Source organism: Coregonus clupeaformis, chromosome 29, assembly GCF_020615455.1.
Source record: "Coregonus clupeaformis isolate EN_2021a chromosome 29, ASM2061545v1, whole genome shotgun sequence".
Taxonomy (NCBI): Eukaryota; Metazoa; Chordata; class Actinopteri; order Salmoniformes; family Salmonidae; genus Coregonus; species Coregonus clupeaformis.
In genome coordinates, this window is record NC_059220.1 from 41437627 (window position 1) to 41456562 (window position 18936).

The following is an 18936-nucleotide window of genomic DNA, read 5'->3' on the forward strand; positions in this document are numbered from 1 at the left end:
ATACATTATCACAGCATATTGGCTATATGCCTGCCAATATTGTTCTTCTCAGACCATATAATATTTAAAAACTTGAGCTTTTATAACAAAATAGACCAGTTGGTGTAGCACTTGCGAGGCACAGCTGAGCATACATTTTTATATTTTGCAAATAATTCGCTTTTTTATTTTACTGGACTGATGGTACCTGTTATGTATGGTACGACGTGCTGTACGTCGTACTGTACGTTGTTATGGTTTACGACAGTGTGCTGCGTTACGGATGAATGGGTTGTCAGAATGCGTGGCACATGTCATTAAACGACAGAGTGATGTTCAATGTGAAACTGTGCAGATGTCCGTTCTTCTACAACTAGGCTAGATATAACATTGGCGACGAAGATGGCTGAATTCAGTTTACCACCGCCAGCACCATTCCTCGCCGTGCCTGGCGAACCTCCAGTCCCGTGGAATAACTGCCTTGATAGTTTTAACACTTATCTAGAAGCTATGGACTTTTCTACAATCTCCGACAAGCGGAGGACAGCACTGCTCCGTCACTGCCTTGGTACAGAGGAACAGAGGATTTTCAGAGCGCTTGGATCGGCTCCTACATTCACTGCTGCAGTCAGCCTCTTACGGAACCACTTCGCCGGGAAAGAGCGAGTGCTCCTCCGACGCTACCGGCTACGGAAGAGACACCAACGGCCGGGTGAGTCCATTCAAAGCTACGTGGCTAATCTGAGGGATTTGGCTAGCTCTTGTAACTACGGGACACTTCAGGACGAGATCATCAGGGATCAGTTGATAGAGGGGACGTTATGTGAAAAGACAAGGGAGAAACTGCTTTTGGAATCGGATAATTTACAACTAGATGGAGCTATTAAAATAGCACTCCAGGTTGAAGCGGCGTTGGAATGCTCTTCAATGCTAACAGACAGCTCTGCAGCATACACTCGGCCCCCAGCCATTCTCACACAGCAGCTTCAACCCGAGCAGGCGCACTACAACGATCACGCGCTGCGCACGCCCTCCCGCGTCGATAGCTGCATGGACACAGACACCGACATGCCCGTGCAGCAGGCACACAGACAAACAAACAGAACTAGCTGTGGCAACTGTGGGGCTAGCTCTCACAATTCAAGGGCTTCAAACTGCCCAGCCCGTGGGAAAATATGCAAGAACTGTTCAAAATACAATCACTTTGCGAAAGTGTGTCGTTCTGCCCCTGCTACTAGCTCCACCCAGAACAGGCCCTTCGTTTCATCTCAATCTCAACATGAACACACGGAAATCCGAACCATCTCCACCAACCATGTGTCATTCAGGACATGCACTGTGCAGCTGGGTGAGGTGGGTTTGCCTTTGCTGCTGGATACTGGCGCTGCGGTGTCGTTGCTCAACCTTGCCACTTACTACAAGTTTTTCAGTCACCTACCACTCCAACAGCCCTCCACTGCCCTGTGTGGGTACGGTAGATCTAAGATAGACATTGTAGGCACCCTCCAGGTCCCAGTACACTACGGCACCAAACATCTGCCATCATTCACATTTCATGTTGCAAAGCGGGGTGCCAACCTCCTGGGCCTCGACCTCTTCACAGGCTTGGGATTCACACTGAGAGATGACAGTGGGTCAGCTATCTACCAGGTTACCTGCACATGGCAACAGAACTGGCCGACTCTGTTTGATGGACTGGGCTGCCTCACAGCCTTTACTCACAGGCCCCTAGTGAATCCGGAAGTGACCCCAGTCATGCAGCCCCTGCGGCGCATTCCCTTTGCACTGCGTGATGACGTCACAAAAGATCTCCAGTCACAGTTGGATGCAGGCATCATTGAGCCAGTCAACGTTGCCCCCTGGATTTCAAACTTGGTCATTGCAACCAAAAAGTCAGGTGGAATCCGGACCTGTGTGGATCTCCGTGCTGTGAACAAGGCCGTTGTCCCGGATAAGTACCCCTTGCCTACAGCTGAGGAGCTGACCGCACAATTCCATGGCTCCACGATCTTCACGAAGCTTGACCTTCGTCAGGGTTATCTTCAGGTACCCCTCCATGCAGCTAGCAGAGACCTCACGGCCTTTGTCACACATGCTGGCGTGTTCAGATATACACGCATGCCTTTTGGACTTAGCGCCGCCCCCAGCTGCTTCCAGAAGGTGATGAGCACCATCCTCGCTGGAATACCTGGGGTGGCGGTCTATCTGGATGACATCGTGGTCCACGGCCCTGACCTCCACATCCATGATTATCGACTCCACAGAGTATTCAGTGCTCTACTGCGGAACAACCTGACCCTGAACGGTGGAAAGTGCACCTTTGCAGCTCCAGCCGTCAAGTTTGTGGGCTTCCGCCTGTCGGCCAAAGGCATTGCCCCACTCATGTCGAACATTGAAGCCGTCCACCGGATCCCGGAACCGACCTCAGCCTCTCAGGTGGCCTCATTCTTGGGCATGACAGCTTACTACCTCCGGTTTCTGCCCCACTACTCTCAGACCACAGCGCCCCTTCGCCAGCTCCTCAAGAAGGATGAGCCATGGGCCTGGACGGCAGCCTGCTCAGACGCGGTCCGCTCACTGAAGAGTCAGCTCACCACAGCCCCAGTCTTGGCTCACTTTGACCCCGTCTGCCACACCATTGTCACATGTGACGCCTCAGCTGGAGCACTAGGAGCTGTCCTCTCACAGCTGCAGAATGGCATTGAGAGGCCCGTCGCCTTCGCCTCAAGGGCCCTGAGCCCCACAGAACAACGGTACTCTGTGGGCGAACGAGAAGCACTGGCCTGTGTCTGGGCGTGCGAAAGGTGGCACCTCTACCTATATGGCCGTCTGTTCACACTCCGAACCGACCACCAGTCCCTCACAACGCTACTGTCAGCATCAGGAACTGGCCACAAGCCACTTCGGCTGCACAGATGGGCCGACCGCCTCAGACAGTATGACTATCAGCTGAAGTTCACTCCGGGGAGGGATAACGTGGTGGCAGACCTCCTCTCACGCTCCTTTGACGCTCCTACTCCGACCGTCTTGCCAGACGACAACGAAACAGAGCTTGTACAAATGCTCTACGCTCCTCTTCAGTCAGTCGTCTCACTGGAGGAGCTGAAGCAAGCATCGGAACAGGATCCCACACTGTCTACCCTGCGCACCTACATACGCACTGGATGGCCAGCACATGTGCCGGAAGAGCTGGCGACTTTCGCCAGAGTGAAGCACGAACTTTCTTGCTGGGAAGAAGTCTGTGTCTCTCGAGGGTTTTGCACTGTGGTCCCGAGTGGCCTGCGTGCGCGTGTTCTATCCATGGCGCACGAGGGTCACTTGGGCATAGTCAAGGTCAAACAGCGATGTCGAGACCTTGTGTGGTGGCCAGGCATCGACCACGACATTGAAGCCCTAGTCAGGGATTGTGCTGCATGCCTCCTCAGTGGGAAAACAGGACAGTCCGCCCCACCCCCCTGCAGCCTCTCGCATGGCCGTCCCACCCCTGGGAGCACATCCAACTGGACATCTGTGGCGAGATCCATGGACACGCAGTCCCTCACCATCAGCGCTTCCTGGTGGTGGTGTATGACCTCCACTCTAAGTGGCCAGAAGTGGTTCCTGTCGGAACTGTCACAGCACAGGCCATCGTGGACATCCTAGACAGCCTGTTCACAAGGTGGGGCCTACCCCTCACCCTTACCACGGACAATGGGCCCCAGCTAACCTCTGCCGAGTTCTCCTCATATCTCAGCAACAAGGGAATCAAACACATCCGCACGGCCTACTACAACCCACAAGCTAACGGAGGGGTGGAACGCTTCAACCAAACGCTGAAGAACGGCATCAGAGCGCACCTGGTCCAGGGGTGCACGTTCCAAACTGCTTTGAATCAAACGCTAATGCACTACAGAGCAAGCAAACACACAACAACACAGGTCTCCCCGGCATCCCTCATGCTAGGTCGTGAGATGGAACTGCCACTGGACAGACTCAGAACACAGAGAGTAGCAGAACCGGCGACTAGGCGCACCCAAGAACAGCAGGCAGTGACCAGGCACCAAAGAGCAATGAAACAGCGTTTTGACAAGGCACACAGGGTGAAGAAGTCGATCATTCAAGTGTCAGACTGGGTCCGAGCCCGACGGCCTCAGCGGTGCAACAAAATGGCCTCATTCTGGTCGGACCCCTTGCAGGTCAGTCGACAACTGGGGCCCGCCACATTCATGATGAGCAATGGATCACGCTGGCACGCCAGCCGCCTCAGAAAAGTCCCTGCCCCTCAAGGAACACGAAGGCACACAAAACAGACATGCAGGCCAGAGACGCCACCAGATGGACCTCCTCCACCACTACCACCTGAGCCCCAGCCTCTGTGGGTTCCCCGAGGGCCGGAGCCACAGGCGGTGGCGGTGGAAGAAAGGCCTATGCGGGCACGAACTCGCCCTGCTTATCTGGGGGACTACTTAACCTCTTTTCATTCTTAGGCTCCGTTAGGTGTCTTAGTCAACCTCCAGGTTAATGGACTGAACTGGCTAGTTTGGAGAGTCCATCCGTTTAAGGGTTAATGTTTATTTCTTACAGGTATCACTCTAGGTTCTTGCCCTATGGACATTTTATATATGGTACCAGTCCCTGGTTTTGGAAAGGGGGGGGAAATGTTATGTATGGTACGACGTGCTGTACGTCGTACTGTACGTTGTTATGGTTTACGACAGTGTGCTGCGTTACGGATGAATGGGTTGTCAGAATGCGTGGCACATGTCATTAAACGACAGAGTGATGTTCAATGTGAAACTGTGCAGATGTCCGTTCTTCTACAACTAGGCTAGATATAACAGTACCTGCATCTGATAGTCTGGGAACTCGAAAAAAACGAGGTCAAATCATGACGTCAATGATCTTCAGGTCGGAAAGTTGGAGCTCTAGAAAGATGCCTGAGTTTCCGAGTTGGAATTCCGAGTTGGATGACCGTTCACTCGATTTAGCCACAGATCTCCCGGTCCGCTGGGTAGGCAGAGTTTTTCTTTTCAGACAAATGAAATGATTCAAAATGGGAACACTTTGCCTACCCAGTGCTCAGGGCTTCTGAATCAAGTGCACCTACCGCCAACAGTGCTGCTGAATCAAGTGCACCTACCGCCAAAAGGGCTTCTGAATCAAGTGCACCTACCGCCAACAGTGCAACACGATTAAATAAAAAATAGAGCGCAAGCCTTTATTGTTGGCTTTTCTACAGAAATATTTGGGGATCGAGCCTTGAAGGATCGTGATCGACCGGTTGGTGACCACTGATGTAGAGAATACTAAGTACATTTCAAACATTGTTTCAAATCCGGTTTCCATTTATCAATGCACTTGCATAAATGTCCTTGAAATGTTTTCCACATAAATGCCCTTGTATACTTGCATGGCTAAAGCGACAGACTGAGGCTGACTCCAGAGTCTGGGGGAGGCTCTTTGATGATGTAGGCACGACACGTCGATAATGAAGGGGGCTGTGCTTTTATAGTGGATGGCTCTCCACTGTGTCTCTCTTACACACTAAACACCCACACACTCAGCTACTGAGTACCGCCCCCCTTGCTTTACAACTGTTGTGTGTGATAACCAATCAGCGCGATCACTCAAAACTAAGCAAAAACTACCCTTAACGTGGTGTGGGACTCAATGAGAGTTAAAAGCTTGATTGTACCACATGGTCTGGTGTCAGCCAGTCCATTTGTATCCATCGTCCCTTAGAAATGTCAAACAACAATTATAGATTTGGCGATCAGATTAGAGAAAGTGCCAACGTTAGTTGCAAATGATCAGCAACGTGATTTTGCAATAACCAATCGACTTCCTGATATGTCATCCCATCATTGTCCACTACATGAGAGCAGAACAGAATGGAGAAATTAGTTGAAAGATATAGAGCCCAGTGTTGTGTTTGGTTGGGTAAGAGTGTGCATGCGTGGGAAGGTGTATGTGTGTTTGTGTGTGTATTTGTGTGTGTGCTAACCTTGCTTGGAGCCCGCTCGGTCACTGCTAGGCCCGGTGTTGGGCGTGTACTTGGTGTCTCTGGTGGCAGCGCTGTGTCGGGTCCAGTCAAAGTCATCCGTCTTGTCCTGGGTGAACATACACACGGCCTCATCTTCAAAGCTGCACTGGAACTCTCCTGGTGGGGAAGACACACAGAGAAGACATTTAGATGCTACTGTACATGAAGGTCAGGAAAAATAGACGTTATGCATTTTCAAACAGATTACAAAAGGGGCTTAAAATGCATTATGAAGAATGTATTAATAGGTCATAATTTTTTGACATTAAGGACCTGTGTATTGCAATTGATGATTAACATTAATGAACTGTGTATTACATATTAAAACTCTTCACTTCTTTTTATTTATCTATGGCCTGTGTTAACTAAATCATTTTGCTTGGCTTATTAAATATTTGGATCAAACTGCCCAAGGGAGTCATAGCATTCATAGGAGTGATACTTACTCAAGTGAGGGTTGGCTGGAGCTGAAAGAAAAAACATGAGACTTAAATCATTTAGGTGTTCAAACTTCTGAAAGGAATGCCTGCGTTTAAGATTTAAATATAAAAATGAAGAACTACTTTGTTTGTCCCTGCAGTCGAATTTGCAGCAAAGTACTAGGGAGTAGTGAGGTGCCATCACTCTCTCTTATCATCCGGAGAGAGAGAGGGCTTATATACTGCAGAGGGCTAATGGAAGAGAGGAAGCACAATGCTCAGGTGAACCATACAGACCTGCATCTTTCTTAATTTAATTCACCACCTTCCCTATCTGCGCTCGCCAGGAACAGCGGCTGAGTCCTTCCGCAATCCCAATGAGGGCAGAACTGCATGCTAGGTAGAGGTTTCGCAACAATGTGCCGCGGAGATAGTTGACCTGAAATTGATCCCAATTTCAACCAATCAACTCCCAGAGCCTAATCTGTAGAGAAAGCATTCTTCAAGCACAGTAGGAGTTGGTGAGATGTATTCAGGCTGTAAACTTTCATGGTGAGCCATCTGCACTAGAGTAAACAGTGTGTCCATTTGGTAGTGTAACAGATCAGTGCGGCCCAAGAGAAGTGCAGCCAGAGGCCCATTGAATAGACTAATGATGAATTATCAGAATGCAAAAAATATAACACATTTGAAAAACAAAACAACTGCAGATGTTCAAGGGAAGAAGCTGCTATTATTAAAATGAAGTCTGTACAAAAAAATTGCTGAGAAATTATCCCATTGTAAAGAGAACCGCCAATTGATTGATTTCAGATTGAGGATTAAAATATGAAAATGCATGCGCCTGCATCAAATTATTTTAATTTGGGCAACTGTATAATATGGAGGGGTGGGTGGGAGGTTTAGTGGCGAATCGCATCAGATGTTCATTATTTGCCCGTTTTTTACATAGTTTTTCCCCTTTCCGAGCTGCAATATAGAAGCCAATTATGCATCGGGAGGTTCCATTTCCCCCACTACTAAACCACACAGCTGTTTCCAAATTGAGTGAGGAGGAGGAGGTTGCCTTGGTGGAGAGGAGCAGATGCTGCTAGTTTGGAAACATGCTCTACATTAGCACTGACACTAATTGATAGCCTCTGTGCACTCGGTGCAGCAAGACCACAATTAGGGCTACAGAGGCAGGGCGGGATGTAGGAGGCAATAGGCAGGGAGGCGACGGTGAAAAAACGCATAAAAAGGTAGTCAACATCATTAAATACACATTCAAATTGGTGCATTTCTCTTTTCCTCATCGTGTAGGATAGACTACACGTTTTCGTAAGCCTACATAAAAAAATACATGTTTTTGTACATTCTGCTTTTCTCTTGTAGGCGTCACTTCAGGAGACCGTCTGAATATCCTTGTTTTCTTTATCAAACAGCTGCTGTACAATTTAGTGTGCAAGAAGTAAACACAAGGCCAAAGTTGCTCCAAGAAAATACTGTAACTCTAACACCAACACTTGTGGTTACGAAAGATGATCCAGTGAATCAAACTGAAGTGGCTGCCCTGGCATGTCCTCGGGCCTTGAATGCTGTTATCCAGAGGACACAGTTGTACGCAGTGCCACCGCACGTTAGAATCGAAAGGTGCAATGTTCGTATGCTACTGTACATATATGGGACGCCAGAATCAGAACTCAACACATTTCTGAGCAATTGCCTCCAGTCATACATGATAATTATCTACACTCATCTAACAACACTAAACGCAAACCACTGTACTACAGTATATTTCTGCGAGAAATAATGCTCAACTAGCCAGGTCCAAGACCTGTTTGTGCTGTCTTGCCAAGTCCTATGAACACAAACAGATCTGGCACCAGGATAATGCTCATCATCTTCTTACAGTTAGAAAATACAGAATCCAAGGTCAGTTCATTTTAGGCTTATTACACAAGCCCTTATCGTAATACCTGCACTTAGGCTAGCTAAATGCTTTCACAGAGCAATAACAATCTGGGGCATTGTCTTATGTCAGATCGCATCACTCCTATGCGGTGCACAACAAAGTTGTGACTAGGTGCTGCTAAAATTATTAGCAACCAATCACGTTGGGGTCAGCTGAGCAGAGCAGCAGCAGCTGAGCTGACGGGAAGCTACTGACTCGTGGCAGAACAGGCTGCGCTAGCAGCTTCTTAAAAACGAATTCATTGTGATGAAATAATGTTGCTAAAGTAGCTTGCTAGCTAGCTTATGGAGGAAGTGTTTGGTGTTCAGCATTGAGTGTGTGCACTAGGTTAGCTTCCTATTACTATTGGGGCGGCAGGTAGCTTAGTGGTTAAGAGCATAGTGCCAGTAACCGAAAGGTCGTTGGTTCTAATCCCTGAGCCGACTAGGTGAAAAATCTGTCGATGTGCCCTTGAGCAAGGCACTTAGCTCTGGATAAGAGCGTCTGCCAAATGACTAAAATGTTAGTTGTCATGCACATTTTCAAACTCCAGAAATACTGGCAGAATCAAATCAAATTTTATTTGCCACAGCCCTTAACCAACAATGCAGCTTTAAAAAAAATAAAAAATAAATAGTGTTAAGTAAAAAAAAAGAAGCAAATAATTAAAGAGCAGCAGTAAAATAAAATAACATTAGGGAGGCTATATCCAGGGGATACCGGTACAGAGTCAATGTGCGGGGGCACCGGTTAGTCGAGGTAATTGAGGTAATATGTACATGTGGGTAGAGTTAAAGTGACTATGCATAGAAAATAAACAGCGTAGCAGCAGCGTAAAAGAGGGGGTGGGGTGGGGTGGACAATGCAAATAGTCTGGGTAGCCATGATTAGCTGTTCAGGAGTCTTATGGCTTGGGGGTAGAAGCTGATAAGAAGCCTTTTGGACCTAGAATTGGCACTCTGGTACCGCTTGCCGTGTAGTAGCAGAGAGTAGCCCTTAACGAACAATGCAGTTTTAAGAAAAATATGTGTTAACTAAACAATAGATAAGTGAAAAATAAAAGTAGTAAAATAATAGTAGAAATAACAGTAGCGAGGCTATATACAGGGGGTATCAGTACAGAGTCAATGTGTGGGGGTACTGGTTAGTCGAGGTAATATGTACATGTTTAGTTAAATCCAGGTATAGTTAAAGTGACTATGCATAGATAATAAACAGAGAGTAGCAGCAGCGTAAAAGAGGGGGTGGGGGTGGGACAATGCAAATAGTCTGGGTAGCCATTTGATTAGCTGTTCAGGAGTCTTATGGCTTGGGTGTAGAAGCTGTTAAGAAGAAGCTCCGGTATCGCTTGCCGTGCGGTAGCAGAGAGAACAGTCTATGACTAGGGTGGCTGGAGTCGTTGACAATTTTTAGGGACTGCCTCTGACACCGCCTGGTATAGAGGTCCTGGATGGCAGGAAGCTTGGCCCCAGTGATGTACTGGGCTGTACGCACTATCCTATGTAGTGCCTTGAAGTCAGAGGCAGAGCAGTTGCCATACCAGGCGGTGATGCAACCAGTCAGGATGCTCTCGATGGTGCAGCTGTAGAACTGTTTGAGGATCTGAGGGCCCATGCCAAATCTTTTCAGTCTCCTGAGTGGGAATATGCTTTGTCGTGCCCTCTTCACGACTGTCTTGGTGTGTTTGGACCATGATAGTTTGTTGGTGATGTGGACACCAAGGAACTTAAAGCTCTCAACCTGTTCCAGTACAGCCCCGTCGATGAGAATGGGGGCGTGCTCAGTCCTCTTTCTTTTCCTGTAGTACACAATCATCTCCTTTGTCTTGATCACGTTGAGGGAGAGCTTGTTATCCTGGCAACACATGGCAGGTCTCTGACCTCCTCCCTATAGGCTGTCTCATCGTTGTCGACGATCAGGCCTACCACTGTTGTATCGTCGGCAAACTTAATGATGGTGTTGGAGTCGTGCCTGGCCATGCAGTCATGGGCGAACAGGCAGTATAGGAGGGGACTGAGCACACACCCCTGAGGGGCCCCTGTGTTGAGGATCAGCGTGGCAGATGTGTTGTTACCTACCCGTACCACCTGGGGCCGGCCCGTCAGGAAGTCCAGGATCCAGTTGCAAAGGGAGGTATTAAGTCCCAGGGTCCTTAGCTTAGTGATGAGCTTTGAGGGCACTATGGTGTTGAACGCTGAGCTGTAGTCAATGAATAGCATTCTGACGTAGGTGTTCCTTTTTTTCCAGGTGGGAAAGGACAGTGTGGAGTGCAATAGAGATTGCATCATCTGTGGATCTGTTGGGGCGGTATGCAAATTAGAGTGGGTCTAGGGATTCTGGGATAATGGTGTTGATGTGAGCCATGACCAGCCTTTCAAAGCACTTCATGGCTACATACGTGAGTGCTACGGGTCGGTAGTCATTTAGGCAGGTTATCTTAGTGTTCTTGGGCACAGGGACTATAGTGGTCTGCTTGAAACATGTTGGTATTACAGACTCCATCAGGGACATGTTTAAAATGTCAGTGAAGACACTTGCCAGTTCGTCAGTACACGTCCTGGAAATCAGTCTGGCCTTGTGAATGTTGACCTGCTTAAAGTCTTACTCACATTGGCTACGGAGAGTGTGATCACATAGTCATCCGGAACAGCTGATGCTCTCATGCATGCTTCAGTGTTGCTTGCTTCGAAGTGAGTCCTCTGTAGCTCAGCTGGTAGAGCACGGCGCTTGTAACGCCAAGGTAGTGGGTTCGATCCCCGGGACCACCCATACACAAAAATGTATGCACGCACGACTGTAAGTCGCTTTGGATAAAAGCGTCTGCTAAATGGCATATTATTATTATTAAGTGATTTAGCTCGTCTGGTAGGCTTGTGTCACTGGGCAGCTCGCGGCTGTGCTTCCCTTTTGTGTCTGTAATAGTTTGCAAGCCCTGCCACATCCGACGAGCATCGGAGCCGGTGTAGTACGATTCAACCTGTATTGACTCTTTGCCTGTTTGATGGTTCGTCGGAGGGCATAGTGGGATTTCTTATAAGCGTCCCGGTTAGAGTCCCGCTCCTTGAAAGCGGCACCTCTACCCTTTAGCTCAGTGCAGATGTTGCCTGTAATCCATGGCTTCTGGTTGGGGTATGTACGTACGGTCACTGTGGGGACGACGTCATCGATGCACTTATTGATGAAGCCAGTGACTGATGTGGTGTACTCCTCAATGCTATCGGAAGAATCCCGGAACATATTCCAGTCTGTGCTAGCAAAACAGTCCTGTAGCTTAGCATCTGCGTCATCTGACCACTTCCTTATAAACAGAGTCACTGGTGCTTCCTGCTTTAGTTCTTGCTTATAAGCAGGAATCAGGAGGATAGAGTTATGGTCAGATTTGCCAAATGGAGGGCGAGGGAGAGCTTTGTACGTGTCTCTGTGTGTGGAGTAAATGTGGTCTAAAGTTTTTCTCTCTGGTTGCACATTTAACATGCTGATAGAAATGAGGTAGAACGGATTTAAGTTTCCTTGCATTAAAGTCCCCGGCCACTAGGATGAGCGTTTTCCTGTTTGCTTACGGCCTTTTACAGCTCATTGAGTGCAATCTTAGTGCCAGCATCGGTTTGTGGTGGTAAATAGACAGCTACGAAAAATATAGATGAAAACTCTCTTGGTAAATAGTGTGGTCTACAGCTTATCATGAGATACTTTACCTCAGGCGAGCAAAACCTTGAGACTTCCTTAGTATTAGATTTTATGCACCAGCTGTTGTTTACAAATAAATATATACAGACCGCCACCCCTTGTCTTACCGGAGTCAGCCGTTCTATCCTGCCTGTAGTGTATATCCTGCAAGCTGTTATCCATGTCGTCGTTAAGCCACGACCCGGTGAAACATAAGATATTAACGTTTTTAATGTCCTGTTGGTAGGATATCCGTAATCTTAGGTCGTCCAATTTATTTTCAAATGATTGAACGTTGGCTAATAGGATTGATGGAAGAGGCAGTTTACTCGCTCGCCGTCGGATCCTTACAAGGCACCTCGACCTCTGTCCACGATATCTCCGTCTCTTTCTCATGCGAATGACGGGGATTTGGGCCTTGTCGGGTGTCTGTAGAATATCCTTCGCGTCTGACTCGTTGAAGAAAAAATCTTTGTCCAATACGAGGTGAGTAATCGCAGTCTTGATATCCAGAAGCTCTTTTTGGTCATAGCTCTTTTGGTGGCAGAAACATTATGTACAGAATAAATTACAAATAAAGGTGAAAAAACACACATAATAGTACAATTGGTTAGAGGGCCGTAAAACAGGCAGCCATCTACTCCGGCGCCATCTTCTTCTAAGCGCTATCTGATATAAGACAATGAATCTGGGGTCCATTCATCTTCCCATCAAATGACAGAAAATGAACAGTGCAATAGTTCATTGCTGTATTCCCTATATAGGCTACTTGCAATAATTTCCCTGTTTAGCTTGCTTTCAAAGGCCCCCTTCACCAAGCAATGTTTCTGATCTATGATTACAGCAACTTAAGCTCTGCCCGGTGATATACAACTAAAATGGTATAGAACGTTTGTACAGCAGTAGTCTATCTGGTGCTAAGCCAACTAATGGTTTTGTCATCAAGCTCAGTATAATGTCTTAGTTTAAGAGCCTGCGTACAGTGTCAAGGAATAAACAAAGGCAGGAAAGTTTGGGAACAAGTTTGGGAATAAGTTTGAAGGTGCCCTTTGGAGGAGCTCATTGATATTTCCTCATGCAATTAAAATGCAGTTACTAATGTATAATATAATAACAAGTTAATACAATGTTGTTATAAGGGTAATTACAGTGTAAAGTCTTGCTACACAGGTATAATGTGTAGCCAAAAGTAATTCAAGGCACTCCTCAGACAGTAGTGATTAAACAGTATCCAGGTTCTGGTTTATAACATTTACAAATATGCAAAAATGTCTTATTTGAGGGTAGTGTGCTTTGTGTAATCTTGATACAACTCATGCAGAGGGAGATTAAACGTTTCAGGTCAGATAGTTTTGGAGGAATCATCTGTTGGTTGTCAGATAATCTGTAAATCATTGAAGTACAATGTTGTATCACTGGGCAAAAACACGAAAATATATTTCTCAATATTTCAGGTCACGGTATCATCTTATGTGAACAATCATGTGTAAGAATGTTTTCTCTTATATTAAAATAAATGTTATCCACAGGCATTTAGTGTGTGTGTGTGTGTGTGTGTGTGTGTGTGTGTGTGTGTGTGTGTGTGTTTGAGCATCCCTTTTATTTTATGATATGAGATGACTGAGCAATTACAGTTTTCCCCATTTGCTTGCCAATTTGTCTGGCACCATCCAAGCATACATTTGAACTGCAGCCATTGCAAATCTTGATTAACAAACACAACTCAACCTTTGCCACAGGTCGTAACTGCCGGCTTTATAGCTCTATGAGAGAAACTCATTGAAAGGAGAACCAACAAGCACATTCAAAGATGAATATTTATCTCAATAAGTCAAAGGTCAGTCTTAATAGGGGAGTGAGGGATGTTCACTTACAAACATTCTCTTTTACCACGATGTCCTTAGTGGTTGTATAAATTGCAGTTGGTGAGTTTAATGTAGCCTAAATAATTTTATGAGGAGTATAAGGGTCTCATACTGGTCATTACAGTATACACAGTATAGACATTCCTGAATACAGTAAAATGTGCTTTCCCATGGGCTTAAAACTGTACACCGATAGGTTAAGTGTGTCACTGCATCAACGGCGACCTTTCGAGTCCTGATGTCGTTGTTGCACCACAACCTATGGTCACATGGGACCTTAAACACTGTTGAGAGGAGACCGGAGAGTAGAGGTTGAAATGTCAAGTCAGGCGTGCCTGTCAGTATGGGCAACAACCATAACATGGATACAGCATACAGCATCGTCTCAAACTACAGGCCTGCGGGCCACTAATAAGCACCTCTGGGCCTGATGTGGGCCAAGGGCCGGGAGTTTCAGACCTCTGAAATGGAACATATAGCATACTCCCCCTAAAAACAGGATAATAGATGGGTGGATGGAGTGCAATGCATTCTAGTGCTGCTATTACCTCACCTAACCTGGGCGCAGAGAACACATAATTAGAGAAAATAGGCTGGAAGCATCTAATTAGTGCAGAAGGTCAGTGAACTGTTGTGTTTTGTTTGCTAGTCAGAGCAGCTCGCCACCAGACTGTAATTTTGTGTTTCTATGGGGTGGGTTTGGCTGGCTGCGTGCATGCATGCATACTTCACATGCTAGGGCTGACAGCTGTAGGTTTGTACCAGGCGTGGATTTCAAAGGGTGGAGCTAGCATAGACCCAGGCTAGGCTATTCATGTCTGGGAGAAAGAGGACTCAAAACCTGGACAGTATTGTTTCTTGTGTTGTAGTGTTGCACTACAAGGGCTTCCAACTGTGTTGGTGTTGTTGAAGCATTGAAGCAACGCTCAGGCTGTCATTCTAATTCCGCAGCCTGTTGTCCAGTCTTGAAAGGAGTTAATTTGTTGAACAGGTGCATTGGACAGACATTTTCTGTGACTCTTTTCATTCCCTTTGTAAGAATGTACCAAAATGGATTGAGACAAAACAGTAAATGAGAGTGAAAGATAGAGAAACACTAGTTAAATAGACAATGATTATTCTCTGATGTGGAACCTTGTCTACATAAAGACCAGTAATAACAGATACGCAATTAAAGTCCACCCTCCAACTACATTAAAATTGCATTTCATTCAAAATCCTTTAAGTCTGTAACCTCGGCTGAAATCCTTAATGGATGGCTCCTGATACTTTTAAGGCTGTCTGCCCCGTCAGCGGTGATAATGGCACTTTTTGATGACTAAGTTGAATTGCTGAAAGTTTTGATGTAATTTTGCCTGAATCTCTGAATGAGAAATGATCACTGATCACTCTGAATGAGAAGAAAAAAAATGCATTTCTCTCTGTGCTTTACTACCTCAGTCAGTGACCTATCTAATTATATTTTCCTAACCAGTAGGGGTCCCTATTACCATATAAATACTCACAAAATATGACAGCGTCTAAATCGCTCTTACAGTGATATTTTCTTCAAGCCATGTTTACATGACTGTGTAATTATGACAAATGACAACATCCATATAGGGCTAGGATAGGACCTAGATGCTAACAGTCTACATCAGGGGTGTCAAACTCATTTTACTCCAAGGTACGCATTTGGTCTTCAATGAGGTCCGGAGGGCCGCACTGAAAATGTGTTACATTTCCTCGCCATCTAGATTTCAAAAACAGTCCTCTATCCATTATTTTTGGAATGTTCTATGCTCACTGACTGTCCGTCTTTCCTTTAGTTGATTATTATCGAGCTGGTCACATTCAAGAAACTGTATGAATGTAGGTCCATTATCATTTCGACACGGATTTGGTTTTGGTCATTTTAAAGTATATTGAGTTTGTTTTCCCCACCAAACCATCCTGCCGTATGTTTGACACCCCTGTTCTACATAGAACATTATGTCCATGTTACATATGGCGCTAATCCTTACTGTAGAACATTCTGTCTTTACAGTACAATGCTGAGGGTCACATACAATATACAACAATATACAATACAATATGCAACTACAATAATGCAATACACAATTGTGCGCATACAAGGCCATGCTAGTCCCTACTGAAGAATAAAATACAGTCTGAACAATGCTGAGGGTCAAGTACATTTGTATACTACAAAACAAAATTGTGAGTATACACAGCCATACTGTACAGTTCAACTAGACTGAGAATGATTTCCGCTCACCACTGTATCTGATGATTCTGTCTGTGGAGTCTCCCTCTCCGAAGCGTGTGATGGGGGTGAGGCGGACCAGGTAGGCCTCGGGCTTGATGAGCTCCGTCAGGTTGTGGGTGATCAGCTCCCCCTTGGCGATTGCTCCCTCCATGGGGATCTCCTGCTCCCACCACCTCGACTGGCCCGTCTAGACAAAACATAGGATTTTTTTGAAAAATCATTAGAATACCCTTTTGTAATGTTTTTTTATACAAGAAGTGCACATAGTCCAAACTGGCCACATTATAATCAATTCTCACTGATCCCATTTCTGAACTCAAGGTCAAAGAAAACATCCTTGAAATCCATACTAATAGAATACATTTGGCCATCAGATATTTAATGAATTACACTACCGGTCAACAGTTGTAGAACACCTACTCTTTCAAGGGTTTGTCTTTATTTTTACTATTTTCTACATTGTAGAATAATAGTGAAGACATCAAAACTATGAAATAACCAAAAAATGTAGTAACCAAAAAAGTGTTAAACAAATCAAAACATATTTGAGATTTGAGATTCTTCAAATAGCCACCCGTTGCCTTGATGACAGCTTTGCACACTCTTGGCATTCTCTCAACCAATTGAATGCAAGCTTGACAAAAAATGTCAAACATTGTTAAAACATTTCTAGCCTGTCTATCTATGGGTAACAGGGTTGACGTGCTATGCTCGACCCACTCAGTTTCCACCACAAAAGACCAGAAAATGGCTATGAACCAGCTCACCAGCTTTTACTATGATTTGACTATCAATGTTTCTTTTTTTTTATATATTTAAAAAAATAAATAGTTTCAGCATATTAAAATGAGAGTTAAGTTCACGTAACAGGGTTGACCTTAAAATCAGGGACAGACGTACACTACCAGTCAAAAGTTTGGACACCCTTTCAAAAGTTTGGAGCACCCTTTGCCTTGATGACAGCTTTGCACACTCAACCAGCTTCATGAGGTAGTCACCTGGAATGCATTTCAATTAACAGGTGTGCATTCTTAAAAGTGAATTTGTGGAATTTCTTTCCTTCTTAATGCGTTTGAGCCAATCAGTTGTGTTATGACAAGGTAGGGGGGGGTATACAGAAGATAGCCCTATTTGGTAAAATATCAAGTCCCTGATTTTAAGGTCAACCCTGTTACGTGAACTTAACTCTCACTTTAATATGCTGAAACTATTATAAAAAAAAAAAAAAACAACAACATTGATAGTCAAATCATAGTAAAAGCTGGTGAGCTGGTTCATACCCATTTTCTGGTCTTTTGTGGTGGAAACTGAGTGGGTTGAGCAAGAACAGCTAAAATAAGCAAAGAGAAACGACAGTCCATCATTACTTTAAGACATGAATGTCAGTCAATAAGGAACATTTCAAGAACTTTGAACGTTTCTTCAAGTGCAGTCGCAAAAACCATCAAGTGCTATGATGAAACTGGCTCTCATGAGGACCGCCACGAAGACCCAGAGCTACCTCTGCTGCAGAGGATAAGTTCATTAGAGTTACCAGCCTCAAATATTGCAGCCCAAACACAAGCAATGGACATTAAACCGGTGGAAATGTGTCCCTTGGTCTGGAGTCCAATTTTGAGATTCTTTGTTCCAACCGCCGTGTCTTTGTGAGATGCGGTGTGGGTGAACAGATGATCTCAGCATGTGTATTTCCCACCGTAAAGCATGGAGGAGGAGGTGTTATGGTGTGGGGGTGCTTTGCTGGTGACACTGTCTGTGATTTATTTAGAATTCATGGCACACTTAACCAGCATGGCTACCACAGCATTCTGCAGCGATATGCCATCCCATCTGGTTTGGGCTTAGTGGGACTATCATTTGTTTTTCAATAGGACAATGACCCAACACACCTCCAGGCTGTGTAAGGGCTATTTTACCAAGAAGGAGAGTGATAGAGTGCTGCATCAGATGACCTGGCCTCCACAATCCCCCGACCTCAACCCAATTGAGATGGTTTGGGATGAGTCGGACGGCAGAGTAAAGGAAAAGCAGCCAACAAGTGTTCAGCATATGTGGGAATTCCTTCAAGACTGTTGGAAAAGCGTTTCAGGTGTAGCTGGTTGAGAGAATGCCAAGAGTGTGCAAAGCTGTCATCAAGGCAAAGGGTGGCTATTTGAATCTCAAATATATAAAATATATTTTGATTTGTTTAACACTTTTTTGGTTACTACATGATTCCATATGTGTTATTTCATAGTTTTGATGTCTTCACTATTATTCTACAATTTAAAAATAGTAAAAATAAAGAAAATGAGTAGGTGTTCTAAAACTTTTGACCGGAAGTGTACGTATTTTACAAGGAAGTGCAACCATCACTACAGCCTCCAAAACACTTGGTTACATGATCTTTGTCCCATCTACCATTAAGTCAGACCAAAATAAGTTGAGACAAGGGGTGGATTTCAATTGTATTTCCTTAATTCCTTGTGTACTCCGTCCCTTGATCAAGGAAATACAATTGAGATTCTCCCAAGCTTGCCATCAATTAGCTTTATGTTAGTTTGTGTGATTCTGGAGGAATGACAAGTGAAGGAAACCCCTAGAGACTGGGGCTACGTCACAATTCTCTGCAAGTGTGCACCATACATTTCCTGACCTGTAAAACTGAAAGTTTAACGTTCTGATAACAGCAGTGAAAATTGTGCCTGATCTGAGACCGCTTATTTTTATGTTGCAGGGCGGTTCTGAGAAAGTTTTACTCTGGTTTCCTGGGAGGTTTTATTAATGTTTTGAGAATGGAAATGATAGGTTATTTTTTATTTATT

At 45.3% G+C, this 18936-nt stretch overlaps 1 protein-coding gene across 1 annotated transcript in view; it reads right to left on the reverse strand.

Annotated features, from left to right (window-relative positions):
* LOC121545152 (MAM domain-containing glycosylphosphatidylinositol anchor protein 2) overlaps positions 1 to 18936 on the reverse strand; it is a 219678-nt gene that overhangs the window by 8985 nt on the left and 191757 nt on the right. Inside the window, exons 11-13 of the mRNA XM_045209210.1 lie at positions 16142 to 16319; positions 6448 to 6468; positions 5963 to 6118 (exon numbers count right to left, since the gene is read on the reverse strand). Of these exons, the coding sequence (XP_045065145.1) occupies positions 5963 to 6118; positions 6448 to 6468; positions 16142 to 16319 (355 nt within the window). The remainder of the gene's footprint in view (positions 1 to 5962; positions 6119 to 6447; positions 6469 to 16141; positions 16320 to 18936) is intronic.